The 25,208-nt window shown below is 37.5% G+C and overlaps 1 protein-coding gene and 1 long non-coding RNA gene across 5 annotated transcripts in view; one reads left to right on the top strand and one right to left on the bottom strand.

The window, feature by feature from the left end:
• The window catches only part of LOC309654354, a 498,770-nt gene that overhangs the window by 8,065 nt on the left and 465,497 nt on the right, over window positions 1–25,208 (bottom strand). The window lies entirely within an intron of this gene.
• The window catches only part of ADAM10 (ADAM metallopeptidase domain 10), a 110,705-nt gene that overhangs the window by 17,239 nt on the left and 68,258 nt on the right, over window positions 1–25,208 (top strand). For all 4 annotated transcript variants that reach the window (XM_082446278.1, XM_082446281.1, XM_082446280.1 and 1 more), the window contains exons 2-3: window positions 3,291–3,441; window positions 23,879–23,997. In XM_082446278.1, the coding sequence (XP_082302404.1) occupies window positions 3,291–3,441; window positions 23,879–23,997 (270 nt within the window). The remainder of the gene's footprint in view (window positions 1–3,290; window positions 3,442–23,878; window positions 23,998–25,208) is intronic.

Below are 25,208 nucleotides of genomic sequence, written 5' to 3'. Positions count from 1 at the left end.
ATAGAAAGCAGGAAAATAAGGAAAATCAAAGGAAATAAAAATTGGTTCTTGAGGGCTTCCCTGGTGGTGCAGTGGTTGAGAATCTGCCTGCTAATGCAGGAGACACGGGTTCGAGCCCTGGTCTGGGAAGATCCCACATGCCGCGGAGCAACTAAGCCCGTGTGCCACAACTACTGAACCTGCGCGTCTGGAGCCTGTGCTCCGCAATGAGAGGCCGCGATAGTGAGAGGCCCGCGCACCGCGATGAAGAGTGGCCCCCACTCTCCGCAACTAGAGAAAGCCCTCGCACAGAAACGAAGACCCAACACAGCCAAGAATAAATAAATTAATAAAAAAAAAAAATTGGTTCTTGAGAAGATCAGTAAAATCAGTAAATCTCTAGCTATCCTGATCAGGACCAAAGAGTGAAGATACAGATTACCAATATCAGGCATGAGGGAGGTAACATCACTATAGATTCAAAAGATATAAAAAACATAATGAGGGAATATTATGAACAGCTTTATCTCCATAACTTCAACAGCTTAGGTAAAATGGACAAATTCTTACCAAAGGTCACTCAAGAAGTAGATAACCAGAATAGCTGTTTATATATCAAATTGACATCATTAATAACCTTTCACAAAGAAAATTCCAGGCCAAGATGGCTTCAGTGTTGAATTCTATCAAACATTTAAGGAGGAAATAATACCAATTCTACATACATTTGTCTAGAAAATTGAAGAAGAGGTAATACTTTCAAGGTCTTTTTTTTATATGGATACCAAAACTTGACAAAGACAGTCCAAGAAAACTACAGACCAGTGTCTCTCATGAACATAGATAACAAAAATTCTAAACAAAATTATAACAAATTGAATCCAACAGTATTATAAAGCATAATATACTACATTCAAGTGGGATTTATATCAGTAATGCAAGGTTGGTTTAACATTAGAAAATGAACAGTTTTTTAAAAATTGAAGTATAGTTGATTTACAATGTTATGTTAATTTCTGCTGTACAGCAGAGTGATTCAGTTATACATATATATACATTCTTTTTAAATTCTTTTCCATTATGGTTTATCACAGGATATTGAATATAGTTCCCTGTGCTATACAGGAGGACCTTGTTGTTTATCTGTTCTCTGTGTATTAGTTTGCATCTGCTAACCCCAAACTCCCACTCCACCCCTCCTCCATCCCCACCCTTGGCAACCACAAGTTTGTTCTCTATGTCTGTGAGTCTGTTTCTGTTTTGTAGATAAGTTCATTTGTGTCATATTTTAGGTTCCACATATAAGTGATACCATATGGTATTTGTCTTTCTCTTTCTCTCTTACTTCACTTAGTATGATATTCTCTGGTTCCATCCATGTTGCTCCAAATGGCATTATTTTGTTCTTTTTTTATGGCTGAGTCGTATTCCATTGTATATACGTACCACATCTTCTTTACCCATTCATCTGTTGGTGGACATTTAGGTTGTTTCCATGTCTTGGCTATTGTGAATAGTGCTGCTATGAACATAGGGGGTGCATGTATCTTTTTTAAAAAAATTTTATATATTTATTTATTTTATTTATTTTTGGCTGCATTGGGTGTTCGTTGCTGCATGTGGGCTTTCTCTAGTTGCGGCGAGCGGGGGCTACTATTTGTTGCAGTGCATAGGCTTCTCATTGTGGTGGCTTCTCTTGTTGCGGAGCACGGGCTCTAGGCACACAGGCTTCAATAGTTGTGGCATGAGGGCTTGGTAGTTGTGGCTCATGGGCTCTAGAGCGCAGGCTCAGTAGTTGTGGAACATGGGCTTAGTTGCTCTGTGGCATGTGGGATCTTCCCGGACCAGGGCTTGAACCCGTGTCCCCTGCATTGGCAGGCGGATTCTTAACCACTGTGCCACCAGGGAAGCCTGCATGTATCGTTCTGAAATATAGTTTTGTACAGATGTATACCCAGGAGTAAGATTGCTGGATCATATGGTAACTCTATTTTTAGTTTTTTGAGGAACCTCCATACTGTTCTCCATGGTGGCTGCACCAACTTACATTCCTACCAATAGTGCAGGAGGGTTCCTTTTTCTCCACACCCTCTCCAGCATTTATTATTTGTAGACTTTTTAATGATGGCCATTGTGACCAGTGTGAGGTAGTACCTCATTGTAGTTTGTTTTTTTTTTAAATTAATTTCACCTGTTTCTTTTTAAAAAAATTTTATTTATTTATTTATTTATTTATGGCTGTGTTGGGTCTTCATTTCTGTGCGAGGGCTTTCTCTCTAGTTGCGGCAAGTGGGGGCCACTCTTCATCGCGGTGCACGGGCCTCTCATTATCGCAGCCTCTCTTGTTGCGGAGCACAGGCTCCAGTCGTGCAGGCTCAGTAATTGTGGCTCACGGGCCTAGTTGCTCCACGGCATGTGGGATCCTCCCAGACCAGGGCTTGAACCCATGTCCCCTGCATTGGCAGGCAGATTCTCAACCACTGCGCCACCAGGGAAGCCCCCCTCATTGTCATTTTGATTTGCACTTCTGTAATAATTAATGATGTTGAGCATCTTTTCATGTGTCTGTTGGCCATCTGTATGTCTTCTTTGGAGAAATGTCTATTTAGTTCTTCTGCCCATGAAAATCAGTCAATTTAATTTTCCATATTAATAAACTAAAAAGAAAGAACCATATAACCATCTTTTTAAAAAATTTATTTACTTATTTTTATTGCAGTATAGTTGATTTACAATGTTGTGTTAGTTTCAGGTGTAAAGCAAAGTGATTCATTTATACATATTTTATATATATGTATTTTTTCAGATTCTTTTTCCTTATAGGTATAACTCCCTGTGCTATATGGTAGGTCCTTGTTGGTTATCTATTACAATTATCTTAATAGATGCAGAAAGAGTGGGTGACAAAAGTCAACACCTCTTCCTGATAGTTTTTATCAGCAAAGTATTAATAGAAGATAACTTTGTCAACCTGGTAAAGGACATCCTAGACTAAACCTATGGCTAACATCAGAACTTGTGTGTGTGGTTAAAATTCCCATTATAATAAGCTTTTAGGGACTTCCCTGGCAGTCTAATGGTTACGACTCCATGCTTCCACTACAGGGGGTGCAGATTCGATCCCTGGTCGGGGAACTCAGATCCTGCATTGTCGCACGGCATAGCCAAAAAAAAAAAAATGTATATGAAAATAAAGTACTAGGATTAGTGAAACAGTTTCATATTTATAGATATTTGAATCATCATGGAATCATATTAGAACTAGAATGGGCCACAAGATGACATTAATTCAAATTGTTTATTTTTTATAGGTCAGTATGGAAATCCTTTAAATAAATACATTAGACATTATGAAGGATTATCTTATGATGTGGATTCATTACACCAAAAACACCAGCGTGCCAAAAGAGCAGTTTCACATGAGGACCAGTTTTTACGTCTAGATTTCCATGCTCATGGAAGGTGAGTAAATTTATGCTGACTGTGTCTGAAGTTCCCATGTATTCAATCTATATTAAGAGAAGAAATTTATACCCTTAATTTTCCTTCTCTAATGGAAAGATCCCCATTTGGAAATTTAGCCTACACTGAAATTTGGTGTATACATTAAAAAATGTTTTCTTTTGAAATGGATTGCCCTTTTTATGTTGTCAAGGAAACAGTCACATTTAAATGTTTTTAAGTTTATGAATCAGATCCTCTGTTGTATTATTAGAGGATATGTCTTTAAAGAAGAGTCTATGTTTGTTTTTCAGCTAATTTTATGTGTTTTATGGCCTATGTGTCTGTTCTCTGGTGCCAGCAGTGAAGATAGCTAGTTGTAGGCCATTGAGTAAGTCATTTAATTTCTCATTAACTCAATTTTATCAGCTCTAAAATGACAACTTGTAGACAGATGACCTACTGTACTGCTTAATTCTCAGACAGAATTGTTAAGGAATAAAGAACAGGGAGCCAAGGGAGAGAGGTAAAAAAAAAATCACATTTATTTAGTCCTGTTGTGTTCCAGGTACATAGATGCTTTATATGCATTTTCTTATTTAATCTCTCTACACCCAAACAAGGTAAATCCTTTTATATCCAAGGAAACTAAGACTCAGAGAAGTTAAATAACTTCTTTAAAGTTATGTAGCACAGATTTTACCCGGACCTGGCTGATTCAAGACCCCATATAATTTTTTTCTTTGTCTGTTAGGAGTACTCAGATACAAAATCTTCAAGTATTCTTTGTCAGATTCTCTGCCTTGCCTGCTGTAATGAATGTCTATTCCTTTTGTACTTTTTCTACAGTTGTAACGCTGATTTATTATTCACCTCCTAATAGGTATCCCAGCTTCCATTCCATTTATTATTAAAGCGATCCTATGTACTGCTACTAGATGACTCTTCCTTAAATGCTTCCTTTTTCACGTCAGCTTATTGCTCTAAAGTCTTCAATTAATGATTGTTAGGCAGATTTCTTAACTGGGCTTTCAAGATTCTTTGTAAATTAACTCAAGTCTATTCTAAACTTACCTTGTTCCACTTCCCAATATTGTGTCTGTTTCATTCAGAATGAGCTTCTCATTGCTGAATATACCATGTACAGTTTGTTTCCTGTGTTATTTATCTTAAATTCTGATCATCTTTTAATACACAATTCAAGTTCTACTTCTTTGAAGCTTTATTTACACCTTCCTCTGAACCTTTAAATTACTTACCTGTACCATTGGCATTGGTTCAATATCTCTTCCTTTTCATGTGTGTATTTCTTGTTTATTTTTCTGTAACTGTGTTTTTTCTTCCTCACAGGCAGACACATGCTACTATTTAGTGTGTCTACTATTTGCCCTTATATTATAGATACTCAAGGAAGATTTTAATGGATGAAAAAAATCAGATAATAAGAACTGCTATGAAACAAAGTATTTTGCACATGGAAATAAATGCATTACTTAACTTAATTTCCATATTACAAAACAATGATCATTATAGAAAAAAGTACTTTCAAGTTATAAAATCTACTTTGTTTTGAAGGAAGAAAAAATTCATTTCAGAATCTGTTCTTCTAGATAGAAATTTTAGTGATGGCAAATCACGTAAATTTTTATGACCCTTAACCTCAGAAAAAATTTTAATTACCCATTCTTTATTGGTACCATGAAATAATAAGCAATCATTAAGCCTTCCTAAGTTTTTAGCAACTATCTCAAAGTAAATTTAATGCTATATTGCAAATATCGTGTGACTGCCAAAAGGAAAAGTTGAGATTCTAGCTGCCTTTGGTTTGGATACCACATTTCTATTACATCATTAGATTTTTATTAGCTCCATTACATAATTCATATTGAACATATGGCAAAACCAAATCCCTACCTCCTTTTGTTTTTTTTGGTACATGTGTGAAAGTAACTGAGAGAGAGTGTACAAGTACACGCTGTTATTTAGTTATTCTGATAGGAGCTGCAAGATGTGCGTAAGTCATTGTATAAGAAGAAAATGTGATATGGTGTTTTACAGATAAAATGCTGTAGATATTCAAAAGGAGGAGGACTTACTTCTGGCTGAGGCTCTCAGCAAAGGACCTGGACCCAGGAAATCTCATTCTATGTATTAGTGGTTATCTTAGGTACTTTTAACAGAAATCTGTTTAATTAACTATATACATATACTACATTTTCTAGAAGAGATCTGAATTCAGGAATTTTATTTTGTTGTCTCAATTATTATACTTGTATATTCACACTGTCTCAGAGTTTGTGCCCTAAAACATGGTTATTGTAACTACCTTCTAACATACCGTAGTTAAAAATGTGATGATCTGATAGTTTTATTTCTCCCTTTCCTTGAAATACGCCTACAAAAATGACCTTGATAAATATAATTATAGATTTCCTGCTAAGTTTCTTCTCCTTCTCTACCATATACAAAATGTTGGTTTTGGGTACTAGCACAGCCTCTGTAGGATGTGGGTATGTGTGTGTGTGTGTATGTGTCTTTCAGTATTAAAATCATTCTTTGTTTTGTTTGTTTTATGCCTAAGCACATGAACACAATTCTTTCAACCTGGCTTCCAAGTTTCATAAATAAGAAAGGGTGGATCACATCCCAAGTTTACAAATACCAGTGTTAAATGAAGGAATGTCGAGATTCTTTAAGCCTAATGTCCATTCTTGAGAATTCCATGGAAAACCATTGCTCTTTTTTTCCCTTCCAGTTTTATTGAGATAATTGACATATAGCACTGTATAAATTTAAGATGTATAGCATAATAATTTGACTCATATACGTCATGAAGTTACATTTTCTTTTCTTGTGTGTATATGTATTTTTAAACATTTCCTTCATGTTTTGTTTTCCATTATATACTTTGGGCAGTCAACTTTATTTTCTGGTCTTCTCATGACTTTGCTAACTTTACAGCCTTTCATAGATTTGCATTTGAGTAGGAAGCTACTTAGTAAAGAACTTGTGATTTTTATAGGAAGTATAATATATGTATTGAAACAGTCATAAACTGGGTAGAGAAAGGAGTACTGTGGTAATTTGGAGCCTGAATGGTGTTCCCTTCTGACTTGACATGCGTTATCTAGAGATTTCTTTTGAGCCTTAGCTTCCTCATTAGTAAAACCTTGAAGTTTGGATGAGATAATGTTTAAGGCCTCTGCCTGCTTTAAAGTTCTACAAAATATATTAGTAACACTCAAGTGACTAAATTAAAAAAAACTCAAAACACTGTCTAGTGAGTAATAAACTATTTTTTATGCTTCTGTGTTTAATTGTTTAGGTACATAATCAATAAATCAAAAATTGTTTCCATCTAATGTGTGATTTGTATATAGTGTAAAAGAGACCAAAATTTTATCTAAGTACAGTACGATGTTTTGGAGTTTTCTTTTTTCGGATTTTGATAAGATAATTATTCCTATAGCCTTAACTGTACATTTACAAACTGTTCAAAATAAATGGTCAGATAATTTGATTTGAAGTTTTCTTTGCAGTTTGAGACTCAAGTTCTCCCTGCCTCTGAAATGTGAGGGTATCAAGGATGTGGCCCAGGTAACCTGTAAAAGGCATAAGTATTCTCTTTGGGTCCTGACTGGAGCTGGGTTAGTCACCAAGTGTCTTGGACTTTATCTTTGCCATATCATGAGTAGCGTAGCAGAAACCCAGGATGCTTTTAACTCCATAGACAAACCAGCACACTTTAAGAAGCAGAAGTGAGAATCTAGGGAGCACAGATAGATGCCAGCTCATAAAGAAGAGCAACAGAATAAATTAGAATTGTGTAAAAATGCTATTGTTACGGATATGGAAAAACAAAATTAAAAAAAATACTGACCTGGCACTGAAATCTATTCCAACAAGATTTGAGCAAGTTTGAGCAAAAATTCCTAAGGGAAAATAGTATTTATTTGTACCTATTTTATGTCAGGTACAGTGCCCTTTAGCGTATACTTTTGTTGAAGTATATTTCACACCACTCTGTCTCAGCAGTGGATTTTCTAGGATATGCAATTCTTAATTATTGCCTGATTGCCTGATTCCTCGTTACACAGAAATTAAAAGCCTAACAAATAGGTTTTTAAAAATCTGAAGTTACACTGGCTATTTGAATGACTTACTGAAATAAGAAGTAGCAACTGAGTGTGTTCATGTTAATTCTGTGTTGAAGAAGTTAAATTGAGAGCTGATGATGGCTCTGAGCTTAGCTTGGATAAGATTTTAACATGAAATATCATTTTTATTTTTCATGTTTTTAAGCACTAACTAGGGTTTATGTAGAAGAGGGAATGAGTTTTAAAAAACTGAGCTTCCTCCTGTTTTGAAAAAGGAATGGAAATAAGAGTGTAGAAGTATTTTTCTTTTGTTTTTTAATTTAATTAATTTAATTTATTTATTTTTGGCTGCCTTGGGTCTTCGTCGCTGCACGTGGGCTTTCTCTAGTTGCGGCGAGCGGGGGCTACTCTTTGTTGTGGTGCGCGGGCTTTTCATTGCAGTGGCTTCTCTTGTTGTGGAGCATGGGCTCTAGGCGCACGGGCTTCAGTAGTTGTGGCTCGCGGCTTTAGAGCGCAGGCTCAGTAGTTGTGGCGCATGGGCTTTGTTGCTCCGTGGCAAGTGGGATCTTCCCGGACCAGAGCTCGAACCTGTGTCTACTGACTTGGCAGGCGGATTCTTAACCAGTACGCCACCAGGGAAGCCCAAGAGTGTAAAAGTATTTTTCTATTTTTAATTCTTTGGATTCATCGTTTCCTCTAAAAGTTGGTCTAAAACTGGGTTATATCTGATAGCACGTTGAATGTCAGAGTTTCTAGAGTTGGTGACGTAGACAGTAAATGTCAGAAATTAGGTATATGCCTGGTAGGAAAGCCCATTCATCATTCCTCAATTACAGTCCTCAATTGTAAGTTATATTTCATACTAAAATGTTGTATTTGTAGTTCGGTCTTTTGTGAAATAAGCACCCCAACTCAGATTGAATTGGGATTCATAGCCAACCTTGTTTTTTTCTGTTCTTTAAGTGACTAAGCCCCCTCTAAGTTGCTGTGTTATTTCTTAAAAGTGTAGCAAGGATTTTATGTAACTAAATGTTATTTAAATGTTTATCCTATTTCATTGTACCTGAAAATCCTTTATATAACTGTGTTGAATGGATATGTTTAGTTTATTGGTTTTATAATATTATGCTTGTTTGGATTGTTTTATTAAGCATCAGTGAAATCTTGTATAGTAAGAAACGTAATATTTTAAAACTGATAAATAGGTTTAAAAAAATCTTTGGTAATCACATACACACTTCCTATTTGAAATACCTTCTGGATACCGAGATTCCTCACTTGGTTGTATCATAACCTCTTTAACTTCTTCTTTTTTTTTTTTCTTTTTTAAATCCTGAACTCCCCGATGGGTTTCAGGGAGGTTGTTTTTTTTGTTTTTTTTTTTAAAGATTTATTTATTTTATTTATTGATTGATTGATTGCTATGTTGGGTCTTCGTTTCTGTGCTAGGGCTTTCTCTAGTTGCGGCAAGCGGGGGCCACTCTTCATCGCGGTACGCGGGCCTCTCAGTATCGCGGCCTCTCTTGTTGCGGAGCACAGGCTCCAGACATGCAGGCTCAGTAGTTGTGGCTCATGGGCCCAGTCGCTCCGCGGCATGTGGGATCTTCCCAGACCAGGGCTCGAACCCGTGTCCCCTGCATTAGCAGGCAGATTCTCAACCACTGCGCCACCAGGGAAGCCCTCTTTAACTTCTTAAAGCTTTTCTCTACTTCTTTGGATTGAGATATATTTTTGATACTTGTACATAGGGATAAAATTGAGTTGTTAATTTGTGTGCATCTCTGAAGTCTTAAATTCTAATCACTTTGTACTAGTTAGGTTCCAAAATAGTCTGTACTGGGAGAATAATGCAGAACCCACAAATCAAATATAAACACGAGTCTAGCATATCAAGAATCTTTGGGGCTTCCCTGGTGGCGCAGTGGTTGAGAATCTGCCTGCCAATGAAGGGGACACGGGTTCAAGCCCTGGTCTGGGAAGATCCCACATGCCGCGGAGCAGCTGGGCCCATGAGCCACAGTTACTGAGCCTGCGCGTCTGGAGCCTGTGCTCCGCAACAGAGAGGCCGCAGCAGTGAGAGGCCTGCGCACTGCGATGAAGAGTGGCCCCTGCTTGCCACAACTAGAGAAAGCCCTCGCACAGAAACGAAGACCCAACACAGCCATAAATAAATAAATAAAAAAAAAAAAAAAAAAAAGAATCTTTGATATGACAAATTGTTGTGTTATGCAGCAGCAGTAGCCATTGTCTTTTTTTTTTTTTTTTTTTTTTTTTTTTTTAACATATAAATACACATTGTATTTATTGCCCAACACATATTTGTTGAATGAATACTATCCCCATAAAATATAAAATATGGGCATACATAATAATATTATTATCCTTAATAATACCATACATACACAAAAACTTTGAACATTCAGTAACAATTCTCATATTAATTGCTTCATGGATTCCTCTAACTGGACAGCTATCAATTAATAAGTCAAATACATATATTTTGAGCTCCGACTGTTACAAAGCACTGTTGTAAGGAATGAATGGAAAGAAAGAGATGAGAAGATAGTTATTTTCCTTTACGGAGTTTACAATATATATGGGGAGATAAAATTTTTTCAGAGAGTATAATTTTTTTAAAAAACAAATATACCAGGTGCCAATCAATAATGGCTGAGTGAGTCTTATAAAAGTAAGTTGCATGTAAACTCTTTGATAAGAAGAAAATCTGTTTCTTAATGTTTGCTGCCATCATTCTTCTTGCTCAAATTTTCTCAGGTAAGAGGGAAATCCTTAGAGATGTATGGATGGCAGTCTGTTCAGGATCTGTCTTTTGAGAAGAAAGCTCAGCTTTAGAAAAGTACATGACTCAGCCCTATGTCCTAAAAAGGTCCCAGAACAAACCAGTTACAGGAAACCTTTTCCTAAGCTTAGACACAAATCAATGGGACCACACTGATCCAGACCATCTCCAACCGGAAGAGTATCTAGTTAATTTCCCTAAAAGCTCTACGAAGAGGTTCAGACTTCTCTTTACATTTAGATCTCTTTCCTCCTTCTGTAAACTTTGACCTAGCTGCAATGTATGACAAAGTGATTGCTTTAAAATGAGAGAAAATGTCAGAGGCAAACCCCAAACACTCTTGTTAATTTAGAGAAATATAGCCTTTATAGTCTTAGTGAAACTAAACTTATGATAACAAGTCCTTAATAGTCTGTTTTTTCATGTCTCACTAGTTGCTGCAAACCTCCTAACCTTGGATTATCTGGGACTTTCTTTCTGGCTCTTACACACTGATGGAAAATTATATCATTTAAAACACTAACATCTTGATTAGTTTGCTTTTAAGTCCTTGAGTCCTTTGAAATAGGTTCTCTTTGCTCAATACAGCCAAGACTTCATCCCTAATAAACTTTTATGTCCATTCCCTCCTCAACTATCCTTCATTCTTTCTGTTATGAAGCCTTTCCTCATGGAGTTCTCCATGCACCATGAAGCATCCTATTTCTTCTTCATGGTTGCTGAACTTCTACACGTATTTATTGCACAATCTGGCCTCAGTAGAGCTAGCTAACCAATAGCTATTGAATGTGTGCTTACCACTTACGAGAAATTTTTCTAGGAATTATAACAAAAGGAGGTAAAGTGGAGGTGAACATTAGAGCATGGTCTTTGTTTTTAATTTACTTACAGTTTATTAGTCTATTATTTCTGTGTTGGTCAAAAATGGGTTGCCCATAAAAATAAATAAGCATGCAATAAATTTTAAAAGTATAAAGTGAATGGATGAAACAGGAAGATGCACAAATTATCTATGATACAAAACAGTTCTCATAAGTGCCGTAAAGATGAAGAGTACGAGAGAAGCCATTGAAGTAGAAGCTTGTTTCTAACTGGTGGCAGGGGTGGGGGGGTGACAGGTGGTCAGGAGCGGCTTCCTGGGAGGTGGTTATTTGCATTGCACTTTTGAAAACAGGCAGGACTAGAAACAAAGAACAGAGCCGAGGAACACTGCCCTCCTGTTTGAAAGCCCCTCTTGTAAAGTCAGTTACTTAACTTCTGCCCTCAGTCTCTTTCCCGGTCAGGGGTGGAGGTGTCAGCCAATGGATCCAGGCTAAGGAAACACATTTCAAGCTGTCCTCTCCATCTCCTTCCATCAGGACTCCAGCTGCTTCAAATCAATTGCAGAAGGAGATGCGTAAGAGCTCCTTGTCCCCAAAACTCAGCTCAGACACATTTGGTTCTCAATAAGGAGCACAGTTTGGGCACAAATTAGGACCATCACGACAATCACATAGAATCTCAGCATCCGAAGTGAGTTTAATGATCAATAAAAGAGGTGATGAGCACAGACTGTCATGCCAAAATATTTGAGGCTGATCTCAGTTCCAATCCTCATAAGATTTATGAACTCTGCGTTTCAGTTTGTTTCCTTAAAGCACCGTCAACATCTAACTTGAAGGAGTGTGTGCGCTGCGCCCCTCGCCAGACGCGGGACTCCCTCCCGCCCACGCGGAGAGTCAGCGTCCGTGCGCGGCGGTACCCACCGACCGGAAACCTCTTTTTTTTTTTTTAAAGAAACCTTAAATCACAAATTCCGTTAAATGGAATTGAATGAACAAATGTATTGTGCATTTCCTTTTATTATGTTTATTTGAGCTACAAGAGATGTTTCTCTAGTTTTAATATGCCATAATTTACTAAGTCCACTTGCATATTTTATTTTAACCCTTTCATTGTTTTTTTTATATAAAGCATCCAATGTATTTTCAGGTACCTTTAGTAGCCACTAGGAATAGAGAGGCTGAACAAGAGAAGTTCTTACTGTTGTGGAGTTTATGGATCCATGAGAAATAGAGGTATTATATTAGCAATGACTGCTGTGATAATTGTTAAGAAAGGAATGTTTAAAAGATTGCTCTGGGAGCATTGGGGATGCTATCTTGTCTGGAGGTCAGGGAAAGCCACTCTTAGAAAATGGCGTTTAAACGGATCCTGGAAGGATGACTCAAGAAGGAGATGGTTAGGCAAGAAGGGGAGGAAATGTATTCTAGACAGAGGAAACAGGATGTGCAGAGATACTGAGAGGAGAAGTAGCATGTTCATGGAATTGAAGGAATTTCAGTATGGCTGGTGCTTAAGATGTGAGGGAGAATGGTTTCGAATTAGTCCGACATAAGCAGGAGCCAGATCTTTGAGAGTTTATGTAAGTCATGGTGATAGTTTTTTACTTAGCCATGGAAGATTTTATTTATTTATTTATTTATTTGGCTGCGTCAGGTCTTAGTTGTGGCACATGGGATCTTTAGTTGTGGCCTGTGGGATCTTCTTTTTAGTTGTGGCATGTGAACTCTTAGTTGCGGCATGTGGGATCTAGTTCCCTGACCAGGGATTGAACCTGGGTCCCCTGCATTGGGAGTGTGGAGATCTTAGCCACTGGACCACCAGGGAAGTCCCAGCCATGGAAGATTTTTAATAGTAAATAACTTTATGAGGTTTAAAAAGTCCAGTCTGTCTGCAAATGAAGAGTAGTTTAGAAGCGAGTAAGGTTAAATGCATTGAGACTAGTCCTTGTGGGAAGCGGTGGCCTGGATTAAGATGGTACTAGAGATGATGAAGGAGCGTGAATAGATGTGAGAGATATTTTGAAGGTAGAATTTGTTGGGCTTAGTTGATATATAGTGAGCTACAAAGAGAAGGAGTCAGGGATGACTTTTCTAGTTTGAGCAATTGAGTGACTACTGGGGCCATTTACTGAGATAGGGAATACTGGAACAGATACAAATTTTGAGGAGAAATCATAAGTTCGGTTTTGGACATGTTATGTGAAGTTCATGAAGGAGGGCCCAGTTGTGAAAATGTTGCTAAATGCCAATGTTTAAGTTGTAAGTGGAGGAGGGGGTGCAAAGACTGAAGAGTGGTAAGAAAAGTGGAAAACCTGAGAGCATGATACCTAGAAGCCAAGGGAAAAGTGTTTCCAGGAAAGGAGTGGTTAATTGCTGCTTTTTGCTTTTGTCGTGCTGAATATTACCAATATTCCTAGTACATGTTACTTACCCTTCTTTGAATTTCTCTAGTTCTGTTTGATCTTGCTGATCTAGTTATACAGAGTAATTCAGATTTGGGTACTTCTTAGTCATGAATAAGGGTAAAGAAGTAACTTTTTTTTTCCTGTTTGAATCTCTAATGATTCATGATAATAACCAGTGATCTTTGGGCATTTTGGTTGCGAGAGCATATTGGGCCAGTATCTTTGAGGAACCATCTCTACTAATTCTGTGGTGATTGAGTATAAGGACCTGGTTATCTTTTGAGTATAGCTTGGCTAATTTTTCCTAAATGTATGAAATACAAACGTATTTTATTTGTCCATAATAAAACCGTTTTGACCATATACGTGACTCCCCCAATTTTTTAATGTTTCGCTTTCAACAGTAGCTTACTCGTACCTGTCAAACTGAGTGAGCCTTTCACATTCTTTGTCTTAAGAGACTTCAGAGGTCACTTTGTCCAACTTCATATTAGATGACATTTTGGAGACATGGTCACTCAACTTCACTCAACTTTTATGTATTTGAAGTCCCTGAATAGGAGATTTTATCCATGCTTTCTGTGAATGTTTAAAAATCTGCTTTATTAAAACCTTTGCTCTCGGGGCTTCCCTGGTGGCGCAGTGGTTGAGAGTCTGCCTGCTAATGCAGGGGACACGGGTTCGAGCCCTGGTCTGGGAAGATCCCACATGCCGCGGAGCAGCTGGGCCCGTGAGCCACAACTACTGAGCCTGCGCGTCTGCAGCCTGTGCTCCGCAACAAGAGAGGCCGCGATAGTGAGAGGCCTGCGCACCGCGATGAAGAGTGGCCCCCACTTGCCACAACTAGAGAAAGCCCTCGCATAGAAATGAAGACCCAACACAGCCAAAAATAAATAAATTAATTAATTAATTAAAAAAAAAAACAAAAAACCTTTGCTCTTTTACACTTTTTCTTATTTTAACAAACTACATGGTGATAAGATGATGGTGTCTTCTCCTTAAGTTCTTGTCACTTCATCATCAACCAGTTATTCACAGCTTATCAGTATTAAGTCTAGAGTAGAAGTTCTCATCATTGTGTTCTTTTTCTTTTAGAAGTTGACATCATCAGCAAGGCAAATCAAAAAACTGTTAAACACTTTGCTGTAGCAGAACAGCAGTACCTCTGCTTCATCAGAAACTTTATCTTAAGTGAGAGGGAGGCTGAGGATAAGAAGTCAGTATAGAACCTACTTAACCAAAGGGAAGGAGACCAGAGCTACTTGCGTGGTCACAGTTGGATGAGAGGAGCCTGGGAGTGGGGCTTGGAGGAGGGGTTTGGATCTTCAGGCCTCTCTGGATGTGGAAAAGTAACAGGGGAAGGAAAATGTGCATGGGAGTGGAATCCTTGAGGACCATAGGGGAAGAGATGGTAAGTTTTATTTTTTAAAAAGAGAGATTTGAGGGCTTCCCTGGTGGCGCAGTGGTTAAGAATCCACCTGTCAATGCAGGGGACACAGGTTCGACCCCTGGTCTGGGAAGATCCCACATGCCGCGGAGCAACTAAGCCCGTGCACCACAACTACTGAGCCTGTGCTCTAGAGCCCACGAGCCACAACTACTGAGCCCACGTGCCACAGCTACTGAAGCCCTCGCACCTCGAGCCCATGCTCCGCAGCAAGAGAAGCCACCACAATGAGAAGCCCACGCACCGCAACGAAGAGTAGCCCTTGCTTGCCGCAACTAGAGAAAGCCCGCGTGCAACAGTGAAAACCCAGTGTAGCCAAAAATAAATAAATAAATTAAAAAATAAATAAAAGGAGAGATTTGAGATAATGAGAATGTATGGCAGAAGGGAAAGTCCCCTTCCTTCCCCTAACTGGCCCAAAAGTGGGCAGGGAGTATTGTAGTTTGAAGGAATATATTCATGGAGATGTTTTAGAAAGCATTTGTCACATAGAGAATAACTTCCTGGCTGCCCAGACAAGTCTTCATTAATTCAACAAAGATTTTGAGTCTCTTCTGTGTGCTAGATTCTATTTTCTTACCTTATCTCCTGTTTCCCTTCCATTCTTTATACCACTGTACTCCCAGTGATGATTTTTCTCCATCACACAATGCATGCCTTTGCACTTGTAGTTCCTCTGCCCGAAGCCCTTCCCCACCTCCGCTCCATAACCACACGGCTCTTGCTCCTCTACTTCATTCAAGTCTCTGCTCAAATGTCATCCATTCAAAGAAATCTTTCCTACCACCCTTTGTAAAGTGGCATCCTTTTTTCCTCCTACCACTCCGTCCTTTTATCCTACTTTGTTTGTCATCATAGCACTTGTCACTACAATACCAACTTCCTTCCTTCTTTCCTCCCATCACCCTCCCTTTCTCTCTGCTCACAAACCATGTAAAAACTAGAATGTGTTCTGTGAATTGTGTCGTTCATGCCTGTGTCCCCAGGCTTAGCACTGTGCTTGCCCTAGTAAGTGCTCAATAAATATTTATGGAGTGAAGGAATGTTAAGTTCAAGATTCTGATCACTTTCTTTGGATGTACACTGCCAGTTTTAATTCTTTGATCTTTTTTTTTTTTAGATTCCCTTCCATTGATACATTCTTCTTTTAGATATAATAATACCATTGTTTATGCATTTTAAGTCAGTCCTAAGGAGATGTCCTGTATTTTGCCATCCTGGAGCTCTGTTATTTTATCCTAAGCAGGAGACTTAGCTTGGTGTGGTGGAAAGATCATTGGTTAGCTAACTGAAGACTTTGGTTCAGGTTTAAGCTTTGATTTTATTTGTGTGATCTTGGTCAAATCAGCCTTCTCTGATTTGTGAAATTAATAAATTTAGATGATCTTTATGACATTATACTTTGATTTACATTAAATATCTGAGTAATTGAAGTCTCACTCTACTCTTAAATCTTATTGTTTCAGTGTTTTATATACAGTAGTTTTGCTTGCCAATTGTTTAGTTACATAGTTGCATAAAGTCAAAGTATTTACAGAAACTTTTTTCTGTCCAATAGATAAATTTACTTTTCTCATCATGTATAATACATGTAGTCATGTGTTCTGTAATCATGCCATCAGGGCAGATTCTTCCCCATGGCTCTTCTTTATATGGGAAAGACACACTGATGATTTGCTTCTCCTTTTATTTTTTAAAAATTTATTTATTTATTTATTTATTGGCTCTGTTGGGTCTTCGTTGCTGCACACAGGCTTTCTCTAGTTGTGGCGAGCGGGGGCTACTCTTTGTTGTGGTGTGCCGGCGTCTCTTTGCGGTGGCTTCTCTTTGTTGCGGAGCACGGGCTCTAGGCACGCCGGCTTCAGTAGTTGTGGCACGTGGGCTCAGTAGTTTTGGCTCTCGGGCTCAGTAGTTGTGACGCATGGGCTTAGTTGCTCCGCGGCATGTGGTATCTTCCCGGACCAGGGGTTGAACCTGTGTCCCCTGTATTGGCAGGCAGATTCTTACCCACTGCACCACTAGGGAAGTCCCTGCTTCTCCTTACACAGGATAAATTTACTTATTTTTGCTTGAGTTTTAGTTTCACTTTTATCTTCTTTGGGAACTCTTGAGGAATCTCGTACATGTATTTTTGCTTATTTGAGGTAATCTATCTACCTCAAGGCCATCAGTAAAGCCTGGAACTGTGTTTTTCAAACTGTAGAGCCCTAGAATTTCTGTGGAGGTTGCCTCAGATTCTTCCCAATGGGGCGCAGGTGGGCTGACTCTGCCCTTTCCCCTTCTACCAGCCTGTTTTGTTTTATCCTTTTTTTTTGGAGGAGGCGGATAGTGGCTTCTTTAAGATAATTTGAAAAAGGACTTTGCTGTTTCAAAAAGTATACTAGTGGAAGTAAACTAGATAGTTGACTCATAGTAATATTTGCTATTAATACTGGCAACTTGTCTTACAAAAATAATTTGGATGGAGACTCTGTCAAGCATCTTTATTAAGAAGAAGGTGAGGGGCTTCCTTGGTGGCGCAGTGGTTGAGAATCTGCCTGCCAATGCAGGGGACACGGGTTCGAGCCCTGGTCTGGGAAGATCCCACATGCCGCGGAGCGACTAAGCCCGTGAGCCACAATTGCTGAGCCTGCGCGTCTGGAGCCTGTGCTGCGCAACGGGAGAGGCCACGATAGTGAGAGGCCCGCGCACCGTGATGAAGAGTGGCCCCCACTTGCCGCAACTAGAGAAAGCCCTCACACAGAAACGAAGACCCAACACAGCCATAAATAAATAAATAAATGAATGAATGAATGAATGAATGAATGAATGAATGAATGAATAAGATGAATGTTACAAGGAAAAGAATACCTAGAAATGTCAGGGATGGCTATTAAGTACTGTGTTATTGCTAGGAATCACTACCCAGGCCTACCATAAACCTGTTCCATTTAGACACAGTAGACCCGTCTGGGACTGCTGGATTACAGGCATACTTGGAAGCAAGGTTTTTGCTCTCAGGTTTCTTCCCCCTGTTACCAAGGTACTTGATTAGTCGAGGCTTTTTGTCCTAATATGACTTCAGTTCAAGGGATGCACCTTTAACTATTGCTGTTTTCTTCTGAGAGTCAGAGCCATATTATCTTTAGCCTAAATAGCTATCATATGGGAAAAGGCAACTTCTTTTCGCTTTATATTCTTACTGTTCTAATATATAGAATGGTACCTCTTTAATATAGAAGGTATATGATCTTCTAAAAACTTAAAGAATCATATCCTAGCATAATCTATTTTGTTGTTCTGTACAAAAGGTGGTCTGGTACCTCTGTTTGTTTGTTTAGTTTAGATTTAGAGTGCTTTTCTAAAGCCTTAGAGGGGAAAACCAACTATTATTACCACATGGTACAACTGCATTTTCAAAGCACTGAGGCCAGAGATTTGGAATCTGTTTTGTGTATTTTTTCAAATTGCTGTCATTTGTTAGCTGATTTTGCCCTCCTATAATTTTACTCTATTCTTTATAACTTTACTATATGCCACTGAGGAAAGAATTACAATAGAACTACTATAATCAAGATGAGAGACAAAATACTGTTGATCCATAGAATCAACATGTGATTAAATCTAACAGTAGGAAAATATTCCCAGTGCAAATGATGTTCCTTATACAGAGCATCTTCCTTCTCAGAGGAAATCTAAAGTTTATCTTTGATGACAGTATACTATATTATAACAATAAAAAAAAGAGAACTAAACTTACTGAAAGAAACATAGGAAAAGGGGATTAATAATCAAAGGGAACTTCTTACGGTGGTGTTGTAAAGTAGAATTTTCAGTGAAATTCAAATAAGGTTATATTTTCACTTCTGTATCTTACTTGAATTTGTTCAGATTTTAAAAGGTGACTTGGTGAAGACTGATAATATTACATACATTAAGACTCCTACAACACTCAGCATATATTAGCTTGACTGCTTCCGGCACATGCTTGAGAGGCATTCGTGGTATGATTGAAAGCAAGATGCAGCAACCAAATACTAGAGTTCTAGTCCTAATTCTAGTCTTGTGACCTGAGTCATACCCTTTGATAAAAATATTCATCGTGCTTCCTTTGCAATGTTACTGTGAGGACGGGATGCAGTAATATGTGTGAAAGTGCTCTGAAAACTGTAAACCTATATAAATTTAAGAAGAATGTTATAATCTCATCATTATCATTGCAATACTACTATCTCAACCAATTCTCTAGGGGCTTTTACCACTAGGAAGGGTATCTCTGCCTGCACAATTTTATTTTTTACCCTAGCTTTAGGGAATAAAATGATTTTTAAAAAAAATGTTTATTTATTTATTTGGTTGCGCCGGGTCTTAGTTGCGGCTCGTGGGCTCCTTAGTTGGCAGCTCACCGGCTCCTTAATTGGGGCACGTGGGCTCCTTTAGTTGCAGCAGGTGGGCTCCTTAGTTGCGGCATGCAGGCTCCTTAGTTGTGGCATGTGAACTCTTAGTTGTGGCATGCATGTGGGATCTAGTTCCCTGACCAGGGATCAAACCTGGCCCCCTGCAATGGGAGCGTGGAGTCTTAACCACTGCACCACCAGGAAAGTTCCAGTACAATGATTTTTTAAAATTTATTTATTTTTATGGTGGCAAAATAACATGTAACTTACTATTTTAATCATTTTTAAGTGTACAATTCAGTGGCATTGGGTACATTCAAAGTGTTGTCTAACTATCACTGTGACTCATTTTTAGAGCTTTTTGATTATACTAAACAGAAACAATAACTTCCAATTCTGCCCTCCTACCAGCCCTTGGTAACCTCTGTTCTACCTTCTATCTCTAGGAATTTGCCTATTCTAGGTCCTTCATAACTGGAGTCATATAATATGTGGCCTTTTGCGTCTGGCTCCTTTCACTTAGCATAATGTTTCCAATGTTCATCTGTGTTGTAGTGTGTATCAGAATTTCATTCCTTTTTAAGGCTGAATAATCCATTGTATGTATATACCGCTCATGTGTACATCTTTTTTTTTTTGGCTGTACCATGCGGCTTATGGGACCTTAGTTCCCCGATGGGGGATCGAACCTGGGCCCTTGGCCGTGAAAGCGTGGAGCTCTAACCACTGGACCACAAGGGAATTCCCCATACATACATCTTGAAATCCATATGTTGATGAATATTAGGATTGTTTCCATCTTTTGGCTATTATGAATAATGCTGCCACACACACTGGTGTACAAGTATCTGAGTCCCTGATTTCCATTCCTTTGGGTATATACATAGAAGTAGAATTGCTGGATCATATGGTAATTCTCTGTTTAACTTTTTGAGGAACCACCAAACTGTTTTCCCAAAATACAGTGATTTTTATAAGGCAGTGTTCACTGTAGTTTTTCTGACCTTTGGGTCAAAAGTTTAAGCAATTAAAGAATCAGGTTGGGACTTCCCTGGTGGCGCAGTGGTTAAGAATCCTCCTGCCAGTGCAGGGGACATGGGTTTGATCCCTGGTCTGGGAAGATCTCACATGCTGCGGAGCAACTAAGCCCGTGCGCTACAACTACTGAGCCTGTGCTCTAGAGCCCGTGAGCCACAACAACTGAGCCCGTGAACCACAACTACTGAAGCCTGTGCGCCTAGAGCCTGTGCTCTGCAACAAGAGAAGCCACTGCAATGAGAAGCCCACGCACTGCAACAAGGAGTAGCCGCCACTCACTGCAACTAGAGAAAGCCCACGCACGGCAACGAAGATCCAATGCAGCCAAAAAAATAATAATAATAATAAAATAAAATAAAAAGAATCAGGTTATGTTTTCAGATTATTTTTTTTTCAAGGCTTGTTGAGAAATTGGGAAGGTAGGATGTGTTCATCAGCTAATTATTATTATTTATAATGTGTTGTTTGACAGGACTATTGCAAAGAATTTGCAATTTATATAAATATTAAAATAGTATAAAGATATGAACTATCAAACAGATGGTAGTGGAATTAAAATTGGAGAACTGGAATCCAATGACTTAGTTAATGGAATAATATATCCAGCTTCTGATTATTCATTTGTAGTTGATCTGTTTCATGGATTGTGACAGAGCTTAATTCAGTCTGGCTTCTTCTACCATTTACCTGCCTTCCAGGCTCACCCTTGTTCCATTCCTTCTTTGTTGATATATGTTTCAGATGCACATTAATTTTGATATTAATAAAGCAGTGCATCTTGGGGGTATGATGTAAATTTGATTTTTTGTTTTATTATCTGTGTTGCTTCTTGACTCTGTATGTGCATAATTGAAAACTGATTTTATATATGGTTTCAATCCAATTTAAATCAATAGTGAGAATAATGTTTTGTATATATGAGATGATTTTCTTATGAAATCATATCAATATTAGAAGGGGCCTACTTCAAGTGTTCTTAAATTCTCTCTGTTACAACATCCCTCTAGGATTGCTATCTGCATAGACACGTAAAGTGATACAAAACTTTTTTTGAGTAGGGATTGCAGCATAGATTGTTCTCATATTGAACTTAAATGTCCTTTCTGAAGCTTATGCCATTTTTGAGGAGGGAGATATAGAGTACTAATGCTGCTGCTTATAATGATTTTAAGGTAAAACAGTTTTGCTGAATAATAAATCCTGAATGACAAACATATTAAGCCCTTGGATTTTTACTGTTTAGTCTGTTTAACAAAGATGCTCTTTTAGAGGTGGTATTTATATAGTAAATTAAAAGTATATGTAATGATAAATTAATGATTTTTCAAAATGTGATCCTTTAAAAAATAATGTGTGTATTTATACTCACATTTATGATCAAGAATTTCATGTCTATTAGTTGGTTAAAAGGAATTTTATGAAAAGGATATACGACAAGAATTCAGGCAAGATTCCTGTTTGTTTGGGATTGTCTTTTTATAACTTTGTGGAGTTCCCATTTAGAAGATGTGTTTGGCTTTGTTGATTACTTGCTGCAGTAGGTTGGAATGTTAAGGTTCTAAGGATGTCTTTCCTAGCCTACAGTCCTTGTCACAGTAGTTGGGAAGCCCTAGGGGTTTTTTGGTGAGAGTTTTAGGCAAGTAGAAATGAGTGCAGCTGAAAGATAAAAGGTTGCCAATACAGGAAATTAAGGGAAAAAGATAAAATAGTGTTCAGAAAGGGTGACACTCTATGAAGGTAATGGCTATACCCAACTGTTGACCCCTATTCACTTGAAAAATGATGTGATTTTTTTCTTTAAAATCAACTTTATTGAAGTATAATTTACATAAAATATATTCATTTCAAGTGTATAGTTTGAGTTAAGTTTTGACAAATATATACACTTGTGAACCACCATTCAAATCAAGGTGCAGAACATTTCCATCAGAGCAAAAAATCCCTTCATTCCCTTTTGCTCTTAGTCTCTCCATCCCAGGCAACTACTGATTTGCTTTCTGTCACTAAAGATAGATTTTGCCTATTCTAGAATTACATATATATGGAATTATATATACTATGTGCATTCTTTTGTGTTTTATAAAAGTACCTATTTTTAGTAGTTTGATGATTTTACTGCTGAATAGTTTGCTACTGTATGAATAAGCCACAACCTTTTTCTCTCTTTACTTGCTGATAGACATTTAGGTTATTTCCAGGTTTTGGCTACTATGAATAAAGCTGCTTTGGACATTTGTGTCCAATTGTTTGTGTGGACATATATTTTATATTTTCATTTCTCTTGGGGTAGAATTGTGGGTCATAGGGTTTTTGTATGTTTACCTTTATAAGAAACAGCCAGTTTTCCAAAGTGATTGTACCATTTTTTACCTCCACCAGCAATGTGTCAGAGTTCAAATTATTCCACATCCTACTAACATTGGGGGGTTGGCTAATTAAAGACTTTGGTTCATATTTACTGAGTAGAAATTGTGTTATATGCAGACCTTTATGGCAGTTATAAAAGAGACTTGATACAGTTTTTAAAGTTTAGTAATGATAGCTACTTTGCTACCCTTTACATCTCCTTTGTGCCAGGTACTGTGTTAATGACTTTACATACATTATAATCTCTAATCCTTAAAATGGTTCCAGAAAATAGAATGTGTTATCTTCATTTAATGGACAGGAATCCTGGGCTAGTAAGGATTTACTAGGCTTAAGATTTAGGCTTAAGATTTTGATTCTGAGTTTGATTGTAAAACCCTAGATTTCTTTATTTAATTTTATTTCAGTATTTTGGTCTTTCCTTTTCCTTTATAGAGGACAGTTAGAATGAGTATGATTTCAGCTAATATCATGGTCCTTTGGGTTTGGGATCTCCAAATTGAACTGAGAAAGGTCTACAAAGAATTAGAAGGTGCCCCAGGGAAAAATAAAGGAGTTGTAAAGTTTTCTGTGTGTGTGTGTCTGTCTTTCTGTATGTGTGTGTCTGTGTTTGAAAGAAAGAGCATGCATACTTGCTTTTCTGAGAAGAGATGTTAAGTATCTAATTAGATGGCACTTTCCTATGTGTTCTCTTATCTGAGTTGTGAATAATAGGGGAAAATGGAAAAGCCCTGGAATTACTAGAGAGGGGAGACAGGTAGTGGTGAATTAACAGTAACTGGGTCAAGAAGCTTGTTTTTATCTTCAAGCAACTTAGTTGCCATTGGAATGATCTTGTTTCACCATGTGAGAATCAGTCTATAGGCATTTATTTTTTTAACATATCCCTAGATGATTACTGTTTAATTGTATGTGAGTTGTATCACAGTGTTAGGTTGAATTTCAGAGCAGAATTTTTATAAGAAAATCTTGGCCAGTTATTTCCCAAATAGACAAATTGTGTGAAACAATCCATATTTTGCAGATTTTTTTTAATTTAAAAAATAATTGTTTAAATTTGGGTCCTTTTAATTTCATTTTTTTCCTTTCCTACCCTGTTTGCAGACATTTCAACCTACGAATGAAGAGGGACACTTCCCTTTTCAGTGATGAATTTAGGGTGGAAACATCAAATACGGTACTTGATTATGATACCTCTCATATTTACACTGGACATATTTATGGTAAGTTGAACCTTAAAAGAACCCTCTTTAATTTTTTTCTACACAAGGAAATATATGCATTTTGAAGTATAGGCAAATATTTCAGAAAGATGGGATAAGTCCTGGGGAGGTTTGAGTGTATCGTGAAGAGCAATGGGCTTTGAAGAACAAAGTAATTCTTGGATCAACCTTTACATATATGTTTAGTATTGAATTATGCAGCGTCTGACTTCTGAAAGGTATGAAGTTTTGACTCTCTCACTACCTCCAAACTGTTAGGTTTTTAAAAAAATTTTAATGATTTATATAATTTTCTGATCTTCCAAGCAAGGAATTAACAGTAACTTAACTATGTTTTATAACGAAACTGTAAAGATTATCTTAACAGCCAAAAATAATGTGACAAAGTCGTTCATAGGAAAATTCTCCCAGGGCCTTCCTTCCTCTGGATCTATTTGCTTTTTGTTCACAATTCTAATGAATTTCTCTTACTATACCAGATTTAAAAAGGTATTAGGGAGATGGGGGGCACACTTATTAGCCCAATAGAAAATTACATCTGTCAGCTGAGTAATGTAAGAAGAGTAGAACAATTGATGGAAGTCGTAAAAAAGTTAAAAAAAGTCTTCTGGAGGCATTAGGGGCAAAATATCATTGAGTTATAACTGTACGTTAATAAATACTCAAGATGATCCTATTTATTAAGAGTTATTAAAGTTAACTGAAAGTTAAATTTTATGTCTACATATTAGAGAGATTTCCACTCAAAATCCTAACTTGAAAAATTAAATTCTTTGAGAAAGGTTTCTTATTTTTTTTTATGATGATGGGTAAATGAGGCATTTCTGTACTTAAAATTTCTTATTTGTAGATCAAGCGTAGTTAAAAAATTAGAAGTTTTTTTGTATTCTTATAATTCTTTAATGGAAAAGGAAAGTGTTTTTCCATAGGTCGAGATTTCTAATGTTAGATTATAGTTTTCTGTTATTTTCTTGATCATTTATCTTGCTGGACAAGTAACTTAGTAGTCTCCCCGCACCCCCCCCCAACCCCAGCTTTTTTTTTTTTTGGTAGGTGATAGTCAAAAAGTGTACAAGACTAAATGAGTTTGCAGATAAACATCATATCATTTAAAATACAAATGTCTTGGAGTCAGCTTCAGTCTATGATTAACTTAAAGTCAACTAATTACTGTTAATTTACAACTTAGAAATTGCAGAAAGCCTGATTTT

Source organism: Balaenoptera physalus (genome assembly GCF_965194825.1).
Source record: "Balaenoptera physalus genome assembly, chromosome: 2".
NCBI classification, from domain to species: domain Eukaryota; kingdom Metazoa; phylum Chordata; class Mammalia; order Artiodactyla; family Balaenopteridae; genus Balaenoptera; species Balaenoptera physalus.
Note: the sequence above shows the minus strand (reverse complement) of the source record. Positions and strands in the feature narration are given on the sequence as shown.